The 21,116-nt window shown below is 37.0% G+C and overlaps 1 protein-coding gene across 5 annotated transcripts in view; it reads right to left on the reverse strand.

The window, feature by feature from the left end:
* Positions 1–21,116, reverse strand: part of TRPM7 (transient receptor potential cation channel subfamily M member 7) — a 129,162-nt gene that overhangs the window by 50,042 nt on the left and 58,004 nt on the right. For all 5 annotated transcript variants that reach the window (XM_063652234.1, XM_054450615.2, XM_063652233.1 and 2 more), the window contains 8 exons: positions 20,494–20,566; positions 17,205–17,305; positions 13,203–13,337; positions 8,779–8,832; positions 3,196–3,336; positions 2,780–2,914; positions 1,624–1,904; positions 178–406 (listed from right to left, as the gene is read on the reverse strand). In XM_063652234.1, coding sequence (XP_063508304.1) covers positions 178–406; positions 1,624–1,904; positions 2,780–2,914; positions 3,196–3,336; positions 8,779–8,832; positions 13,203–13,337; positions 17,205–17,305; positions 20,494–20,566 — 1,149 coding nt within the window. The remainder of the gene's footprint in view (positions 1–177; positions 407–1,623; positions 1,905–2,779; positions 2,915–3,195; positions 3,337–8,778; positions 8,833–13,202; positions 13,338–17,204; positions 17,306–20,493; positions 20,567–21,116) is intronic.

The following is a 21,116-nucleotide window of genomic DNA, read 5'->3' on the forward strand; positions in this document are numbered from 1 at the left end:
AGGAAAAAAGAAGCCCATTATACCACTTGGGATGAAATGCCAATCATCCTTCTTGCTCCCTCTTTACCTCCCACCATTACACTCACACATCAAGGCATTTTACTACACATTTAGACTAATTCTTCTGTTCTTTTTATCTAATCACATGCTTTATATCAAATTATTTCTAAGGTATACCTTGTACCAGGAATTTTTCCTCATATTCAGCCTTCCCATCCACATATCAGATAACAACATTTGTGTACAGGTGTGGGCTACAAAAGGTCTAAGTCTTGAAGAAACTGCTAACTTAAGGCAGGTTGAATTACTCCAGTTCTTCAGTTCATAAGTGAGCAATTTCATAGCCATGGTTTCATCTTGTCTGAAGGACTGTTCTAATAATTCAACGGCCAACTGACCAAAATCACTATAAAAAGATAAAAGCCAAAATATACTCAGATTGACAAACTGCAATTTTAAACCACTATTCTTATATATATTAGTGCTTTTCTACTTTTTAATATTCTCACACACACTTACAGAATTATGAGGCATTAAAACCATAACTCTGTTTTCAGACATCTACATCTACGTGGAAATCACAAAATATTAAAATATGTCACATTAGGTACAAGATTGAAAAGGTGAATCCAGAGCACTTTCTCCCGGTCCTAGAAATCAAACTATAATCTCAAAGGGAATCAAAACTCACAATGCTACAATGCTCTGTTCAAAAAAGTTTATGTAGTATTTCAAACACAGAAAACAGTTGGTACCTGGTAGAGAAGAACTATGTGACTAGGCAGTAACCTAATTATGAAAAACATCTGAATCTTGAAGTCCCACTAAGTAACCATAGGATCCCTGTTAAGAGTTATTTTCAGTAACAATTGTCACTGCCCTCTAAAGACCCCACTTGGGGAGCCGGAGGTCTTAGTATATATTAGAAAACTTCTACAAACGACTTTTCCAGTTTAATATTCCAACACTGCCCCTCTAAGTAAACTGTAAACTTTTATGAACTATGTCGTTATTCTATGTATGTAGTTCTAGCTTCTGAAGTGTCCTCCCAGTTGAATTCAATCTATTTTCTTACAACACAGCTCCAACCTCACTTCCACTCTTTCCTTACCAATTCAAATGGAACTTTCTAATCCAATTGCTACTATTTGCAAAAATTAAAATGAATTCTGGCATTTCTTCTTTGTTTCGAGACAGGGTCTACTGCTGTCACCCAGGCTGGAATGCAATGGCATGGTAACAGCTCACTGCAGCCTCAACCTCCCAGGCTCAAGTGATCCTCCCACCTCAGCCTCCTGAGTAGCTGGGACCACAGACAAGTGCCACCACACCCAGCTAATTTTTAAATGTCATGTAGAGACAGGGTCTGCCTATGTTGCCCAGGCTGCATTTCTTCTTTCTTGCTGAGATATTTAATTCTTGAGTTGCAAATATAATAACTTCTTTTTCATAAAGGCAGACAGTTTAATTAAAAAAAAATACTTATATAATTTTCTGTCAATTGTACCAATAAGATTATACATATAAATACATCACCATTAAGTATGTGGCACTGTAACAGCCACTCGAACAATACCTACTTTGAATTTTTAAAATGTTTTCAAATAATAAAATATCACTTACTTGGAATACTGTTTCAGTTCTTCTGAAGTATCATCTACCAGGTCACTCTGCTTTGCTTCATATGCCATTGAACGATAGATCTTACAGGCAACTAATGCTTTAGCCATTGATTCTTCACCATGTTGCCATAAAAAACGGGCCATGACCTGCCTCTTCATAAGGCAAGCCCAAATTAAAAGTTCGTTAAGTGGATAAGGAAAGCGCTTGGTTTCTGGATCATCAATGTCTACAATTTCATCTTTGGTTCTTTTCTTCTTTCCTTCTTCCATAACTGTATCAATCTTCCAGGGAAAATAAAGTTATAAAGCTCATTATAATAAGGCCATATGAAATTTATGTCAGTGAAAATTTTAGTAAAATATCTTTACATTATTCAGCTCCATACAACTGCACGTAATAGCATAAATTTTATAAACTTGATTTTTATTATAGCTCATAATTCATTTTATGAAAATGCTGTTTCAACAAAAATGTCTTTGCAATAAACATTTTCCAAAATTTAAGGGCCTAAATATTTCAACTAATATTCTAATAGAACATAATTTTAATAAAGGGTTAGATAACATTTTTGTCATACATGTTCTTAATCAAGTAAAACTGAAATGAAAGGAGTCAGGTAAACATTTATTAAAACATTTTAATTTGGTTATTATCATACCTAAATATGAAAATGTACGCTGGGTGCGGTGGCCCACGCCTGTAATCCCAGCACTTTGGGAGGCTGAGGAGGATGGATCACGAGGTCAAGAGATCGAGACCATCCTGGCCAACATGGTGAAACCCCGTCTCTACTAAAAATACAAAAAATTAGCCAGTGTGGTGGCGGGTGCCTGTAGTCTCAGCTACTCAGGAGGCTGAGGCAGGAGAATCACTCGAACCCGGGAGACGGAGGTTGCAGTGAGCCAAAATTGTGCCACTGCACTCCAGCCTGGTGACAGAGCAAGACTCCTGTCTCAAAAAAAAAAAAAAAAAAAGTAACAGAATCATTGACTTATAATTAATATCTCTGTGTATGAGAAAATGACAATTCTAAGACATATCCAAAAATGAAAGGTAATTCTTACTATATCAATTAGGTTTTTTTGTTTAATAATACTAAGTAATTTAGAAAGAAGAAAATAAAAACCCAGAAAGAATAATATTTAAATAAATTTACCTTTGGTCGGTAGGGCTGTGCTGTCTTAATGAAATGGTTATGCCTCATTTTTTCCTTTTTATCTGCCCTATTGCCAAAAGATTCATGACTCTTTCGCAACTGAGGAGTGCTGCTGGAGGTATTTCGGCCAGACCTCTGAAAATGAGATCTTATTAGCTTTTATAGATTTAAACATGCTGACACATTATAAAAACTCAAGAATCAATTCATATATGTGTGCAAATGTGTTTGTGTATACACACAAAATATGACTGATTTAGGATTTTGACGACATAATATTTCTAATTACCCTTAGTTGAAAATCTTCAACTTTATGACAGCGTTACTTTCTCCGTTCTAATGTTAATTCTTAACAATTAAAGTGCATGTGTTAACGTTAAAGCATATATATAGATTTCCCCACAAATTTTACATACCCGATTATTTCCACCAAGACTATTATATATTAATCGAAAACGTTTCCTAGTATAGGTGCATCTGTAGGTTCCTCCCATGAGATATTCAATAACAAGTCCTATATCAATTAGAGTGATCTTATATCCTGGAGGAAGATTTCCCTAGAAACAAAACATTTGTTTTAAATAGATCAGATAGCATTTCTCAATACTGCCATGCCCTGCCTAGGAACAGGCCTACTCTCCAAAATGACAAATGTTTACTTCTTATAAGAAGCAAGGGCCAGGTGCAGTGGCTCACGCCTGTAATCCCAACATTTTGGGAGGCCAAGGCGGGTGGATCACCTGAGGTCGAGTTCGAGATCAGCCTGACCAACATGATGAAACCCCGTCTCTACTAAAAATACAAAAAAATTAGCCAGGCAAGCTAGCACATGCCTGTAGTCCCAGCTACTCAGGAGGCTGAGGCAGGAGAATCGCTTGAACCCGGGAGGTGGAAGTTGCAGTGAGCCAAGATGGTGCCACTGCACTCCAGCCTGGGAGACAGAACGAGACTTGGTCTCAAAAAAAAAAAAAAAGCAGCAGCAGCAAGGGCTGCCAGCAGCTAAGCTATCTTTACAGAAGGAAATGCTTGTTTCTCTATTTCCTCTGTAAAAATATGGGATTCTGAAGTTCTGAGGTCTCAAAGGTGTGTCCTGAGACAGGAGTATGACCTAAAGCAGGAAGATAACAATTTCATCTCTCCATTGCCCCAACACTTCACACATAAGAGACAAAGCAGGCTGGGCGCTGTGGCTCAGGCCTGTAATCCCAGCACTTTGGGAGGCCGAGGCAGGCGGATCATCTGAGGTCGGGAGTTCGAGACCAGCCTGGCCAACATGGAGAAACCCCATCTCTACTAAAAAAAATATAAAATTAGACGGACATGGTGGCAGGCACCTGTAATCCCAGCTACTTGGGAGGCTAAGGTAGGAAAATGGCTTGAACCCGGGAGGCAGAGGTTGCAGTGAGCCGAGATAGTGCCACCGCATTCCAGCCTAAGCGACAAGAGCGAGACTTTGTCTCAAAAAAAAAAAAAAAAGACAATGGAAATGCTAATCAGCCAAATATTCCATTTTCATTGTGATACATATAAAAAAATTGCATTTTTCTGCAAAAATAATGCTGTATTATGTTTCCAGACTGGCCCAGAAATACACGTAAGTATTTTTTTAACCAAAATTATACTGGTGATATTATAGGTTTTTATAGTGTTGTCCAGGAATTAACTACCACTTGCAACATTGTTTAAAGATAAGACTTCATTTTCCCATGGCAATTTACAAATGCACTTTTGGAACATACACCATTTGTGAGTTTGGAAAGATTGCCTGTTTTAAAATTTAAAAACTGGTTAATTTTATTAAATAATCTTAAAGGGATTTAATCATCAGATAATTTGTATTTATTAACTAATTCTGCCCTCCTACCATCACCATTTTTTTATTTCCCTGATTATGTCATGAACTTATTGTTGTTTTTTTTTTTTTAATGTCTGTATTTTTACTATCTTGGTTTCACTGGGCACGGTGACTCACCTGAGGTCAGGAGTTTGAGACTATCCTAGCCAACATGATGAATCCCCATCTCTACTAAAAATACAAAAATTAGCTGGGTGTGGTGGAGGGCACCTGTAATCCCAGCTACTCAGGAGGCTGAGGCAGAAGAATCGCTTGAACCCAGGATGTGGAGGTTGCAGTGAGCCAAGATCACACCATTGCACTCTAGCATGGGCAACAAAGGCGAAACTGCATCTCAAAAAAAAAAAAAAAAACAAACAAAAAACAAAAAACAAAAACTTGGTTTCATCTGTGAAATTTCTAATTTCTAGATAACTATATCCTTTAAATCTCTAATTTGAAAATAAATCAAAATACATATTTCCATCTTGAATACAAGATTTTTGGTTTTAACTCAAGCAATCTCAAAATATGCAGAATGACTGAGAATGTCACCTATGACATTCTTCAATATTATTTATTAAAAACCACAAATGCCATTATATGAACCCACTTGAATAAGAAATATTTAAATTAGGCAAAATAATGTGAATTATCTAACAAATGTCATGACAATCAAGTTCTCAAACTATACTAAGTCATAAAACTCAGGTTACCAATTTGAATAAAAATATTCAATTACTGCCTTTATTTCAAGATTTATCACTTATAGAAATAAAAAAAAAGGGCTTATTATTATAGCCACCAATGTAACAACAATGTATACAAGTTCTCACATTTGTTTCCAAACTTTTAACTACCATAATTCTTTCTTAGAAACATGGTCTTAAGGTCTCCCCCATTACTTAAGATTTCTAGGGGAAGGAGGGGGAATTTTAATTATTTAAAAAGACCAAATTAAATTGATGTGAAATGACCAGAATAGGAAAATCATTAGATTAATAGCTACCATAGGTCAGGGACACAAGTGGGGAGTAGAGAAGGAGAAGAAATGAGAAGTGACTGCTAAAGGGTACAGGGTAACTTTTCGAAGTATTATAAATGCTCTAAAGTTAGACTGTGGCAATGGTTGCACAACTCTGTGAATATAGTAAAGTCAAAAAGTGTACGCTTTTTTTTTTTTTTTTTAGACAAAGGGTCTTGCTCTGTTGTCCAGGCTGGAGTGCAATGGCACAATCTCAGCTTGCTGCAACCTCCGCTTTCCAGGTCCAAGCAATTCTTCTGCCTCAGCCTCCTGAGTAGCTGGGACTACAGGCACATGCCACCACACCTGGCTAATTTTCGCATTTTTAGTAGAGACAGGGTTTCACTATTTTGGCTAGGCTGTTCTTGAACTACTGACCTCAAGCCACTGTGTCTGGCCAATATACACTTTAAATGAATGAATTTTGTAATTTGTGAAATATATTTCAATAAAGCTATAAAGAAAAGCACGTGCAGGCTGGGCGTAATGGCTCATGCCTGTAATCCCAGCAATTTGGGAGGCCGAGGTGGATGGATCACCTGAGGTCAGGAGTTTGAGGCCAGCCTGGCTAACATGATGAAACCCCATCTCTACCAAAAATAAATAAATAAATAAATAAATAAATAAATAAATAAATAAGCCAGGCGTGGTGGTGCGTGCCTGTAGTCCCAGTTACTCGGGAGGCTGATAGGAGAATTGCTTGAACCTGAGGGGCAGTGGGTGCAATTAGCCAAAATCGCGCCATTGCACTACAACCTGGGCAACAGACCAAGACTCCATCTCAAAAAAAAAAACAAATCAGCCAGGCGTGGTGGCAGGCACCTGGAATCCCAGCTACTCAGGAGGCTGAGGCAGGAGAACCACTTGAACCCGGGAGGCGGAGGTTGCAGTGAGCCGAGATCATACTACCACACTCCAGCCTGGGGAAGAAAGGGCAAAACTTCATTTCAAAAAAAAAATTTTTAAGTATAAAATGTCTCAGTTCTTCCTATGGGATAGTAGTTTAGTATTAAATCAGTTACAAAATAAAGAAAATGAAAACAGAAAATGACATTTTTTAAAAACATCCTCAAGGCTGTTAAAATGACATTTCTGTCATTCTTTTTTCTTAAGAAGGGTCTTGATGTGTACCCAGACTGGAGTACAGTGGCTCGATGACAGCTCACTGCAGCCTGGGCTTAAGTGATCCTCCCTTAGTGCCCCCCCCACACCCCCACCAATCATTTGGACTACAGGCACATGACAACATGCCAGGCTAATTTTTAAATTTTTTTGTAGAGACAAGGTCTTGCTTTGTTTGCCCAGGCTGGTCTCAAATCCCTTCTCTCTGGTGATCCACTCACCTCGGACTACCAAAGTGCTGGTATTACGGGTATGAGCCACCAGCCCTAGCCTTCTATGTTTTTAATAATGCACTCATACTTAGTAGCAAGTAAAAGCTGAAATAAATAAATAATTCTAAACAAAATTTAAGTTTAGAAATTTAGAAGATATTTTAACCAAATAAATATAAATACTATTTTATCAAGGAAAACAAAATTGTATTGAATACCAATAATATAAATGGCTATAAAAGTGGTGATAAACGTTTAAAACTTTTAGTTCACAAACAATCCTGATAGAAGAGGAATAAGAGTACATCAATTTAGTGGCCACAGAATAGCCTGAGATCATGACAGTGTTATGCGTTCATCACTACCAATACTAGATGTTTTTTACTTTTAAAAATGTTAAAATGCTCACGCCTGTAATCCCAGCACTTTGGGAGACCAAGGAGGGCAGATCACGAGGTCAGGAGATCGACACTATCCCGGCTAACATGGTGAAATCCCATCTCTACTAAAAATACAAAAAATTAGCCAGGTGTGGTGGCGGGCGCCTGTAGTCCCAGCTACTTGGGAGGCTGAGGCAAGAGAATGGTGTGAACCTGGGAGGTGGAGCTTGCAGTGAGCCGAGATTGCGCCACTGCACTCCAGCCTGGGCGACAGAGCGAGATTCCGTCTCAAAAAATAAATAAATAAATGTTAAAATGATTTATATATATTTAGGGGGTAGAAATATAGATTTCTTACATGCATATGTTATGTAGTGGTGAAGACTAGGCTTTTAGTGTACCTATTACCTGAACAGTGAATAGTGTACCCACAGGTAGTTGTTCAACCCTCACCACCCCCACCCAACCTCCCAACTTTTGTAAAGTCTCCAATGTCTATCATTCCACTCTATGTCCATAGGTACCCATTGTTTAGCTCCAACTTCTAAGTGAAAACGTGGTATTTGACTAAGTTATTTCACTTAGGATAATGAACCTCCAGTTCCATTCACACTGCCGCAAAGAACATGATTTCATTCTTTTGTATGGCTAAGTAGAAATACTAGATTTTTTTTTAAAGGGGAGAGAGCTTTTCAGCATTTTTACTGGCAAAGTCTGCCATTAAGATCATGACCCAGTCCTCAATTTCCTTATTCAACATCCTTTACATTGGGACAATTTTCTAAGGAACAAATTTCTGCTGAAGATAGAGGAAAAAAGATACATTCTATGAACAGTCTTTCTTTTATGAACCAATGAGCTTTATACATCATATTCTATCTTGGATGACCAGAAGCTCAATAGTTTTTTTTTTTTTTTTTTTTGAGACAGAGTCTCACTCTGTCACCCAGGCTGGAATGCAGTGGTAAGATCATGGCTCATGGCAGCCTCTACCTCCTGGCCTCAAATGATCCTCCCACCTCAGCCTCTTGAGTAGCTGGTACTACAGGTGTGTACCACCATGCCCAGGTAATTTTTTTAACTTTTTGTAGAGATGGGATTTCAGCACGCTACCCAGGCTGGTCTTGAACTCCTGGGCTCAAGCAATCCGCCAGCCTCAACCTGCCGAAATGCTGAGATTACAGGTTTGAGCCACCCATGCCTAGCCTTGGTCTTAATTTCATAAACTCTCTTTTTTTCTTGTTTTCTGATACATTATGCTCTTTACTCCTCTCTTACCACAAATTCAGCCCACATTTTATCTTGTTCTGTAAACTGTAATTTTATTGGTATTTCTAAAATGTATTTAAATGCTTTTTTTAAAAAAAAGATGAAATATAAATGATTTTTTAAAATAACATTTTTCAAAAGCAAAAATAATCTCTTACCTGTTTGACGTCTCGAACAAGATGAAACAGCATTGGATTAGTTGGACCTTGTTTCTTTAGGGAGAAAAAGTTACAGCAAACTATTATTTTTTCTTCTAAAATAATTTAAACCTTAGAGGATTTTTATGAACCTTCTTACACAAATTACATTGTTTTGGAGTTATTTCCTCAAGTTCTATTCATAAAGTAGAACAACAAAGAATTTTCACATTTACTGCCAAAAACCAATCTTAGAGTATCACTAAAATGATACATAAGTTTTTGTTTCATAAAAGTCAACACTGCAACTTTATAATTGTATCTTAAATTTAAATTTACATTTCCTTCATTGATAATGGCGCTGTACAATACCTTTCTTCTTGTTAAAATGTCTGTTCCTCTGTTTCTGTCACTAATAAAGTCATATTGAGACTTTAAATATTTTGGGTAACAAGCCTTTAACACAAGCTTGTTCAACCTGTAGCCCACGGGCTGCATGCAGCCCAAGATGGCTTTGAATGTGGCCCAACACAAATTTGTAAACTTTCTTTAAAACATTGAGTTTTTTTTTCAATTTTTTTTTTTCAATTTTTTTTTTTTTTTTTTTTTAGCTCATCAGCTATCGTTAGTGTTAGTGTATTTTATGTGTGGCCCAAGACAATTTTTCTTTCAATGTGGCCCAGGAAAGCCAAAAGATTAGACATCCCTGATTTAACTCTTATATATGCCATAATTTTGCCATTATCTTACTTCTCTTTATATATACTGTTAGAGTGGGCCACCGTGCCTGGCCACCTACCATTATTTCTTTGGAGAAAAAGTTATTTTGTTTGATATTCTTGGCTTTCAAATTCTATATATTTAAGATGACTACAATTGATATTGCATATGAATTATATTTTACTTTACTTTGCTCTGTCTTCTCTTTACAATATTTATTTAGGGCTGGGCGCAGTGGCTCAAGCCTGTAATCCCAGCACCTTGGGAGGCCGAGGCGGGCAGATCACCTGAGGTCAGGAGTTCAAGACCAGCCTGACCAACACGCAGAAACCCCGTCTCTACTAAAAAAACACAAAACTAGCCCGGTGTGGTGGTGCATGCCTTTAATTCCAGGTACTCAGGAGGCTGAGGCAGAAGAATCGCTTGAACCCGGGAGGCAGAGGTTGCGGTGAGCCGAGATCGCGTCATTGCACTCCAGCCTCAGCAACAAGAGCGAAACTCCATCCCAAAAAAATAACAAATTTAAAAAATTCCATCCTGGCTAACATGGTGAAACCCCGTCTCTACTAAAAATACAAAAAATTAGCCGGGCATGGTGGCGGGCACCTGTAGTCCCAGCTACTCGGGAGGCTGAGGCAGGAGAATGGCGTGAACCCCTGGGGGCGGAGCCTGCAGTGAGCCAAGATCGCGCCACTGCACTCCAGCCTGGGCGACAGCGAGACTCCATCTCAAAAAAAAACAAAAAAAAACAAACAAAAAAAACAGTATTTATTTAGTCGATCCACTCAGGGGCTAAGTTCTCTCTGCCAATTCTCCCCCACAGGTTAACTTTTTAAAATAAAAGTTTCTTCTAAGTTAATAAGAAGTATCTCATATTTTGGGGGTATTGGGGAATTTCATTGCATTTTTCTCTAACAGTATATAATCACATGGAAAGGCACTTACAATTTTTTAAATTCTATTTTATCCTACTCTATTAAATGTTTATCCATTAAAAATAAATTGTTAATAAATAATAAATGTACTTTAACATAGTAATTCTCAAAGTGTGACCTGGGGACACCTGAAGCCCCCATGATTCCTTCAGGAGTTCCATAAGATCAAGACTTTTTTCCTAATCATATGAAAATTGTATTTGTATTATTTCATTCTTATTCTCTCAGTGTTTGCTGGAGTTTTCCAGAGGCTTTCTGATGTGTGATATTGTGAGATTAAATTCAGAAGCAAATACGAGAATCCAGCTGCTTTTATAAGGCTAGACTTTAAAGACATTTGCAAAAATGTTTTCCTCTCCTCACCAATTTTTTTGTTTTCTTTAAAAATAAAAACACAGCAGGCTGTGTGCGGTGGCTCATGCCTGTAATCCCAGCACTTTGGGAGGTCGAGGTGGGTGGATCACCTTAGGTCAGGAGTTCAAGACCAACCTGGCCAACATGGTGAAACCTCATCACTACTAAAAATACAAAAATTAGCCGGGCTTGGTGGTGGGCATCTATAATCCCAGCTACTCGGGAGGCTGAGGCAGGAGAATCGCTTGAACCTGGGATGTGGAGGTTGCAGTGAGCCAAGATTGTGCCACTGCTCTCCAGCCTGGATGACAAGAGCAAAACTCCGTCTCAAAAAAATAAAAAAAAAAATAAAAACATATCAGGCAGAAGGGTGCTAATTTAAGAAAAAAGAAATAACAACAAATATTTATGTTAACATGGGATAAGTTTAGAAATTTTAAGTAAACATAATTGCTACTTTAATAAAAACAAATATTTTTTAAACTCTCATTTTTACATTCTAAAATACCAACACACATAAACTAAACCTCTTTAGAAAAGCTCTTTGAAGTTCTCAATAATTTTAATGTAAAGGAACCCTGAAATCAAAAGTTTGAGAACCACTGCTTTATCATGTTGCAAGCCCTTAAATGTTTTAAAACTTCATCAATAATTGATGCTGAAAGTAACTACAGTGTTATCTTAACACCTTTGAGTTATACAATTTAAAAAATTACTTGTCTTGCTAATGGGATCAATTTTTATTTTTATTATTTTACATTGCTTTATAGTTCAGGTATAAACCTTACTACAGCACAACGAATAATCCTTTTAATTTTTACATCTGTCCACTAGGGATAGTAAAATGCCAACAAAGTTCAATGCAAATGTGCTATGCACTACTAAAAGAAAATAATGGAAGCTGTGCCCGGTGGCTCACGCCTGTAATCCCAGAACTTTGGGAGGCTGAGGCAGGTGGATCATCTGAAGTCGGGAGTTCAAGACCAGCCTGGCCAACATGGCGAAACCCCATCTCCACTAAAAATACAAAAATTAGCTGGGCATGGTGGCATGCACCTGTAATCCCAGCTACTCAGGAGGCTGAGGCAGGAAAATTGCTTGAACCCGGGAGGCAGAGGTTTCAGTGAGCCCAGATCGTGCCACTGTGCTCCAGCTTGGGCAACAGAGTGAGATTCTGTCTCAAAAAAAGAAAAAAAAGGGAGAAAATGAGATATAATACCTACTTTAAAGAAATTTACAATCCAAAGGGAAAGACATAATAATTGTACTTAACTATGCCACCAAGCTTCATGGAACCAGTGGCATGGCATTTAAGCTAAGTTCTACGCAATGAATAAAATTTCAATAAACAGGTTATTAGTTGGAAGCAAAACAGACCAGCACTGTGAAAATAGCAAATGCTTTTTTAAAAAAAGTCTGCATTTTTGGCCGGGTGCAGTGGCTCACGCCTGTAATCCCAGTGCTTTGGGAGGCTGAGGCGGGCAGATCATGAGGTCAAGAGATCAAGATCATCCTGGCCAACATGGTGAAACCCCGACTCTACTAAAAACACAAAAATTAGCTGGATGCTGTGGCACACGCCTGTAGTCCCAGCTACCTGGGAGGCTGAGGCAGGAGTATCACTTGAACCAGGGAGGCGGAGGTTGCAGTGAGCCAAGATGGCACCACTGCACTCCAGCCTAGTGACAGAGTGAGATTCTGTCTAAAAAAAAAAAAAAAAGTTTGTATTTTTAGTAAATAGTAGATAGACATTTACCATCTTATTGCTGCCCCGCCCCAGATTTAGGGGGCAATAAAAAGGCCAAGTGAGAAAAGTAGCTGGGGCAATATATGAAGATCTTTGAAAATCAAGTTAAGGATTTGGGTAGTAAACTCATATTCGTAACACAGAAAACCACTAAGAAGGGTAGTATATCTTCAATGCTAATATAATAAAAATTTGGAATAAAATGTGAAAGTCTTTGTGACAAGAATAGTAAGTTTTCAGGAGTCCTTTACAAAAAAAATGAAAACAGTATGTAAGCTAAAAGGGGTATACCATGAGGTCAAACAATGAATGTAAAAAAAGAAAAAAAAAAAGAGAAAAAAGCAATGCATAATTCCTCCATTAGACAACGGAGTCAAAAGAAACATAATCACCCTATAATTAAGAAGTTGATCCTCTAGTTTTGGTAAGGGGAGGGAAAGGGAAATATACAGGAAAGAGAGGGAGACTTAATAGCCCTACGTGGTTATGGTGACAGGGAATGGGTTCTAAAAACAAGGAAAGGGTTTCAGACTGTAATACAACCAATTCATACTAAGACTGGCCATAATTTTTTCATATAACCAAGAAAGACATTCAGGGTTTTATCAATCGGAATGGCTATATTCAGGTAAAGTAACATTTCCCAAAAGATAAAATGTAGTCAATAAAGAATTTTAATGCAGACTTACAGTGTTGTAAAGTTCTTCCAGTCTCGGAATGGTAAGGAATTTATGCATGCTTACTCCATTTTCAATAAGAAGTTTTACAAATGCAACTCTATCCATTACAAGAGCATCAAGCATAGCTTGTTCCAAGGATCCAACCTAGGAGTATCAAATTTAATAAATACATATTTCACATATTCTAATTACACAAACACTTTTAAGTCCTTAGGATTTACATTTAATTTGTTCCCAACAGTTTTAGAACAAAATTAGAAAGATGCAACACAGTAAAAAGCTAATAAGACTTAAGGTGTTTAGGGAATAGATTAAAAGACCTCTCTAGAACAACATTTCTTAAAGAATATTCCACAAACACTACTTCTGTAGGAGAATAAGTGTTACATGGGGGAAAAAACAGAATCCATTATCAATTAAATCTTGGGAAAGAATACCTTAAAGCAATGCTCTCAGTGTTTAGGGAAGGTTTTGTGGGAAGGATTGTTTCAATAAGTGAGTGCTGTTACTAACATTTAATGGGTAGGGTCAAGGGACATCAGAAATCATGCAATATGCTGGAGAATTCTACTCAGAAAGAAACCATCCTGCATCCCACACAACTTTTTATTATCCTGTTAGATGTTCATGAGTGAAAAACCAGTAATTCTGCCTTACAAATGAACACAAAGTATTTCATCATAGTTTTTGTTCTACAATGAATTTTCCAAAAATACAACCACCAGATATAAGTCAGGCAAGATTGTACTTAGTTTTCTTCAGAACTTTAAAAGAAATCATTCGTCATTAGGGAAAAGAAATCACTTGACAGCAATACAACTTATGTCCTTTGTGCTTAATATAACACATCTGTATCATTCAGCATTTGTAGCTGTCCTTTATATATTAAAGCCTATTTTATAAACTTCAACAGACTTGAAATCAAATATTGGTAAATTAGTAGAGACATGAAATATAGGTATTTCACTGAGTTTTATTAATAAAGGATGTTTTAATATAGTCTGTATATTTTTTAATATTTTGTATATTTCTGTGTATTTTAAATATTTTAGTACCACATTATTAAAGACATCTTTGTGGCAAAAATCAATACAAAACCACTGGTTTTTTTACCCATTATTTTTCAATCTTATTCTATCTTCAGAGGTTTAACACACACTACACAACTTCTCTAGAGCAACTTATATTACCATTTCTTTCTCCAATCTATCTTCAATTTAAATCACCTAGCAGGGATATAGTCTTCACGATATTTAAGTATATACTTTCTGTTTTTTGAGACGGGGTCTCATTCTGTTACCCAGTGGCACAATCATAGCTCACTGCAGCCTCAAACTCAGGGGTTCAAGGGATGTTCCCACCTCAGCCTCCCACGTAGCTAAGAACTACAGGTGTGCACTCCTGTACCTGCCTTTTTTCTTTTTCTTTATTTTTAAAATAGGGACAGGTCTCAAACTCCTGGCCTCAAGTGATCTTCCTACCTCAGCCTCCCACAGTACTGGAATTAGAGGCATGAGCCACCACACCCAGGCCTATTTTAAGTATATACTGATGAAATGTATGCTTTTTACATGATGGGAATTTAAAGATGAAAGGTATATTTTCTGTGACATTTTTCAACACTCAGTTCTGTCACAACAAGGAAAATACTTTCACATGCTTAAAAATAAGGCCTGATTTCCAAGAAAATAATACTTGTTAGTTTTCTCTACATTATTAGGCTGTAGTTTATCATGGCATGTTACTATTTTACTTAAGATTATTTCCTTCTTTCTCTTATCACATACAAATAATCCTGATGTTATTACTTACTCTAACAGTAATCTTCTAACATTACTCTAGTGCCCCTTGGTCTTTCTTTGTCCTACACTTACAAAGGGTGTTTATCTGTTCCCCAGGATATTTAAGTTACCAACAACATACTTGTACTAGGTATGTATAACTGCAGCATTTACACTGATTCTTATTATAACTGCAGGCATCTGACTTATTATGTGTTTTATACTGCCACTGTTGAACATTTATATACTGAAATATTTATTTTTTATTATAAATCATTTTTTCTGTCATTACAATTAGAGCATTATATATTCTTAATTTATGTAATTACTTATGAAATTTCACTTTAGTAGAATAAAAGGGGATATAACAAAATATTGTTTTTAAAACAAGAACATTCTATCTGTGTTTATAACCACTGCCCTAGAATAAAAACTTAATTTTCATATCTGAGGGGAAAAAAGGGACCATTTTTATTTTCATATCTGAGGGGAAAAAAGGGACCATTTTTAAAAAAGTGTCTGCTTTGTAAGGAGCATTTCCTCAATCACTCAATGCATACTGAACTCCTGGCAAGCAAGAAGAAAGAAGAAAAACAACTGTCCTGCAAATTCTAAGTTTAGCAAGAAGCACAAAATCAAATAGGTAACATTATGCAGAAGAAATTCATCAGACAAACCACATATACACAGAAGATAAATGCTTCATCCAAGCCTTTACATCTGAGGAGAACAAAATCCAGTTAAATTATTCAAGGGAAAATAAGGTTGGTTATAGTCATCACCACAGGTGATTAACATTAATTTTTTTCCTCTGTAGTCCTGCAAGAGGAGAAGTGACTAAATAAACTGTTTTTTATTGCTATATAGGAAATACATTCCCATGGTTTAAAAAAAAAAAAAAAATCAAACACTACAAAATGGTATAAAATAAAACTTTCCTCCAGCCCCCATCTCTCCAAGATGAATCCCATGTTAACAGTTTTAGAAAGGTACTATTAACTACACAGTACATGTAGATATGCATGAATGTTTGTACATTCATAAGGAGAATTTGCCACAATTAAGATCATACTGTGCATACTTTTCTGCAATTTGCTGTTTATATTTACTATGTGGACAAAAAGGATCTAGTTCGTCCTCCGTAAAGGCTGTTAATACTTCAAGGTACAGATGAACAGTTAATCTGCCCAGCCTCCTATTGATTCAGACATGTAACAAAATTTTAAGTGATTACTACCTACCAAGCTGTCAATACAGTAGTAAACAAAACTGAAAAATATTCTTGCCCTCAGAAAGTTTACTTTCCAGGAGAAAGACAAACAATAAATAATAGCTACATTATATGGTTTGTCAGATGGTGACAAAAGTTAGAAAAAAATAGCAGGGAAGAATGCTGGTTGAGGGGGATGCTATTGAAACAGGGTGGACAGAGGAAGTCCAAAGAGGAGACATTTGGTTAGAGGCCAGAAAGATAGGAGGAATTAAGCCCACGTGGGTATGTAGGGAAGAATGTTAAGATAGAGAGACAGGCAAGTACAAAGCCTAGAGATAGGAGCATGCTTGATACGTTCAAAGAAGAGCAAGAACGTCAACAAGGTTAGATAAAAAAGAACAAAGAGGATAGTAGTAGCATGTAAGGCTCTGGATTATGCTCTGAGTAAATGGAATGTGATTCATCTCCTGTCCATAAAAGGAGAGCAAGTATGAGAGTAGTGAAACCAAAAAGTATGCTACCGAAATAACACAAAAGAAGGATGACAGACTAGACCAGGATGATAAAATCAGGTATTTTGAAACTAGATCTGACAAGATTTACAGATGGAATTGGATTGGAATACATGAGAAAGAGAAAAGTAAAGGATAACACTAAAGAGTCTCATCTTAGAAACTAGGAAGAAGTTGTTCCCATTTAGTAGGATGAGGAAGACTAAAAAAGGAATAGGTCTAAACATCAGGGGGAATGCTAGAATGGACTCTCTGGTATACAGAGCATGAGTTCTAAAGCTTCTTTCAGTTCTAAGATTCTTAGAGATCTATATACTCTATAAAAAAATAAGGTTTTATCTAGAGGCATATATTAAATCCTAAACTGGATCGGAATGGTGTAGAAATACTTGGCTAAACTATTTTTGAACTATTGGCAGAAAGGTAAAAGGTCACAGTTCCCACAAATACTTTTTTATTACTTAGTGTAATTTAATTGTATTGTGTATGTAGATTATTTACATACCAGCCACTGCTGTCCATAAACAAATACATGATTTTTGGCAATGTCAACTCTATCCCATGCCAATGTAAGGATAAGCTGGTCAAATGCAGATGCATTAGTACCTAATCGAATAAAGAAAATAGTTGACAGGTTCAATTAATTTATCTCCATTAAAAGGTGAACACTTTTTTTTTTTTTTTTTAAGAGATGGGGTCTTGGTCTGTTGCTCAGGCTAAAGTGCAAAGGTGATCATGGCTCACTGCAGCCTTGAATTCCTGGGTTCAAGTGTACCTCCCGCCTTAGCCTCCAAGTAGCCGAGACTACAGATGAGCACCACCACACCCAGCTAATTTTTTAACTTTTTTGTAGAGACAGAGTCTCACTCTGTTGACCAGGCTGGTCTCAAACTCCTGGCCTCAAGTGATCCTGCCACTTCGGCCTCCCAGCGTGCTAGGATTACAAGTGTGAGCCACAGTGCCCAGCACGAACACTTATGACATCTCCCCACCATTCTTTAGTTAACTTACACAGCTGGTGTCAGTCACCATTCAGAAGTAGCCTGCCTCAGAGAGACAAGATTAGCCCCAGGGTTAAGAACTTTACCTTTCCAACTACAAACGACATATTCCCATTCATTGCAAACATTTAGAAATGCAGAAAAATGAGAAGAAGACAAAAAGATGAACTGTTTCTATCACAGAGATAGCGCTATTAGGATTCTGAAAATAGCCTGTCAGGTACTTTTCTGTGTACATACAAGCTCATGCATATGCTTTCCATTTTTTATTCAAAAATGGGTTCATACTACAAAAGTGTTCAGTAGCTTGCTTTATGTACCTTGATATCGTACCTTGGTTCTTCTTAAAATTATATATAAATCTCCCTTATATATAGTTAGGTAAGCCACATTTATTTAACAAATACTTCAAATGGTAGATATTCAGGTTATTTTGAATTTTTTGCTGAGTATGTTTTTGTGCACATGCTTGATTATTCAAATAGGATGATATTATAGAAGTCAAACTGCTAGGTACAAGGATATATACTTTAAGGTTTTTGATATACTCCAAAATACTTCAGATTGCTTCTACCATCCACCAGGGCAGGGGTATAACCATAACCATTTCTCCATGTGCCACGGAGAGGGGAGTTTCCTTCTTCTCTTTTCTGAGACAGGGTCTCTCCCTGTTGTCCAGGCTGGAGTGCAGTGGCGTGGTCTTGGTTCACTGCAACCTCTGCCTCCTGGGCTCAACTGATCCTCCCACCTCAGCCTCTCAAGTAGCTGGGACCACTGGTGCATGGCACCACACCAGGCTAAGTTTTGTATTTTTTGTAGAGACAGGGTTTTGCCAAGTTGCCCAGACTGATCTCAAACTCCTGGGCTCAAGCGATCTGCTTGCCTCAGCCTCCCAAAATTTATTACTATAACACTGGCCATCCTTCCATATTTTCTCTAAGCATTTGGATTCATCTACTAATTATCTATTACGTAAGTTCTGACCCATTTTTCCAAGAGGTAGTCATCTTTTTCTTATTAATTTTTAACAGCTCTTTTTGATCCCTCCACTTTAACATTTCTATTCCTTAGTTTCCTCATCTATAAAATGAGTAAAACCATAGGAAATCTGACTCGTAGGAACAAAATGAGATAAATAATGTAAACCACTTAAACACAGTGGTTAATACACAGAAAAGTACATGGTAAATAATTCATGAATATGGTACTTTCTTTTTAATCCTTTTTTTTTTTTTTTTGGAGACAGTTTCACTCTGTCACCCAGGCTGTAGCGCAGTGGTGTGATCCTGGCTCACTGCAACCTCTGCCTTCCGGGTTCAAGCAATTCTTGTGCCTCAGCCTCCAGAGTAGCTGGGACTACAGGCGTCCACCACCACCCCCAGCTAATTTTTGTATTGTTAGTAGAGACGAGGTTTCGCCATGTTGGCCAGGCTGATCTTGAACTCGACCTCAAGTGATCCACCCACCTTAGCCTCCCAAATTGCTGGGATTACAGGTGTGAGCCAGCGCACGCAGTCTTATTTTTTATTTTTATGCAATCCCATTTATTAATTTTTTTTTCCTTTTTTGTTTCTAGGTTTCCTATCACTTGTGATCTCTTGATACCATGATCCCAGATGATATAAATATATTTTATCACAGTATTTTAAAAATGCTTAATGTATTGGCAATTTATTATGGTCTAATATGCAAGAAAATTCTTGTAAATAAAAGGACAGTATCCTCTCAATGTGCTGGGTTCCTGGCACATCACTCTACACTAACTTTCAGGTAAACAGATGGGATACTGTCATAGTTTCTAATTTCTGAGAAGATTTTTCGCTATAATGTTGTTATATCTGTTGGATGTCTTTGGGGAGATAATGAGAGGATCAGTGTGTGTGTGCTTCAATCCCTTAGTCCTAAAAGATACCACTAGTTTTCAAATTTTCCCTTCATAATGAAGATGACATGTTTTAAAATCCTATCTTTAAATTCTAACAACTAATGCCTTATAACCTTTATACACTTACTTTTCAGCTGATTAAGAAAGTGACACATTTTTATTTATTTTTAGAGACAGGGTCTTGCTGTCACCCAGGCTGGAGTGTAGCGGTGTGATAATGGCTCAATGTAACCTCAAACACTGGGCTCAAGCAATCCTCCCACCTCAGCCTCCTGAACAGCTGGGACTACAGAGTGCACACCACCATGCCCAGCTAATTTTTGTTTGCTGTGAGACAGAGTCTTGCTCTGTTGCCCAAACTGGAATATAGCGGCATGATCACAGCTCACTGCAGCCTCAACCTTCCAGGCTCAAGTGATTCCACCTCAGCCTCCCAAGTAGCTGGGACTACAGGCAAATGCCACCAAGCCCAGGTAATTTTTAAATTTTTTGTAGAGATGGGTCTATCTTGTCCAGGCTGGTCTTGAACTCCTGGCCTCGAACTCCTGGCCTCAAGTGATCCTTCTGCTTTGGCTCTCAAAGTGTTGGGATTACAGGTGTGAGCCACCATGCCTGGCCCAGGATGTTAGACGTTCTTAATAGGACTATTAAATAGGTTTGGTGGCATAAACCTTGCTAAAAACTTTTATTTTTTAAATTCTACAAGATTAAATTAAAAGTTACCTTACCACCAAGGAAACCAACATTGTGTCTTTCACAAAGAAAAATGACTGAAAATTCACTTTGCAAGCATTTAGCCATGTTAAAAGGTTCTATATTTTATATACATACACATATACACACATACACATACATATACATATATAAAATAAAAGGTCTTACAAATAAAAAAGTTCTTAGAGGCTTACCTTTTAGCAGTGCAGTAAGTATTGCTACATCTATATCTTGATGTTCATCTGACCCAATATGGAAAACAGTGATCTATTTAAAGATAAATTCATAACATTATGCCTTTATGTTTTTAAAACAAAGGCATCATAAAACTCAGTAATTTCAAACTATATGGGGGGCAAAATATATATGTATGTATCTAGGAATCTATGTGTTATGTATATATAAACATACATACACATAATATATTTATGTATATAGTTAGTAACTTCATTTCAACCAAAAAACCAAAAAATTTAAAAAACTTTATCATTTACTAAATAAAATGGCAAATATACTAAAAATATTTGGTTTCATATTACATTCATATTTTGACCTATCTTATGTCCCTTACTAGAGTAAGAAATTTAGAGGCTGAGACTATAGATTCCTTATCAGGGTAAATAAATCCTACAGTTCCTTCCACAGAATGAACATTTACATGTTCACATAATGTATAGATTCTTGAAAGATAAATGTTTGTTTTGGTCAATATTTTTATTGCAAATGTCTTTAAATTACTTGAAACATAGCACCATTTCAGAAATTGTAATTTAATAACATTTTTCATAAAGTGAAAGATGGCCAAGCCCATGGCTCA

This window comes from Pongo pygmaeus, chromosome 16 (genome assembly GCF_028885625.2).
Source record: "Pongo pygmaeus isolate AG05252 chromosome 16, NHGRI_mPonPyg2-v2.0_pri, whole genome shotgun sequence".
Taxonomy (NCBI): domain Eukaryota; kingdom Metazoa; phylum Chordata; class Mammalia; order Primates; family Hominidae; genus Pongo; species Pongo pygmaeus.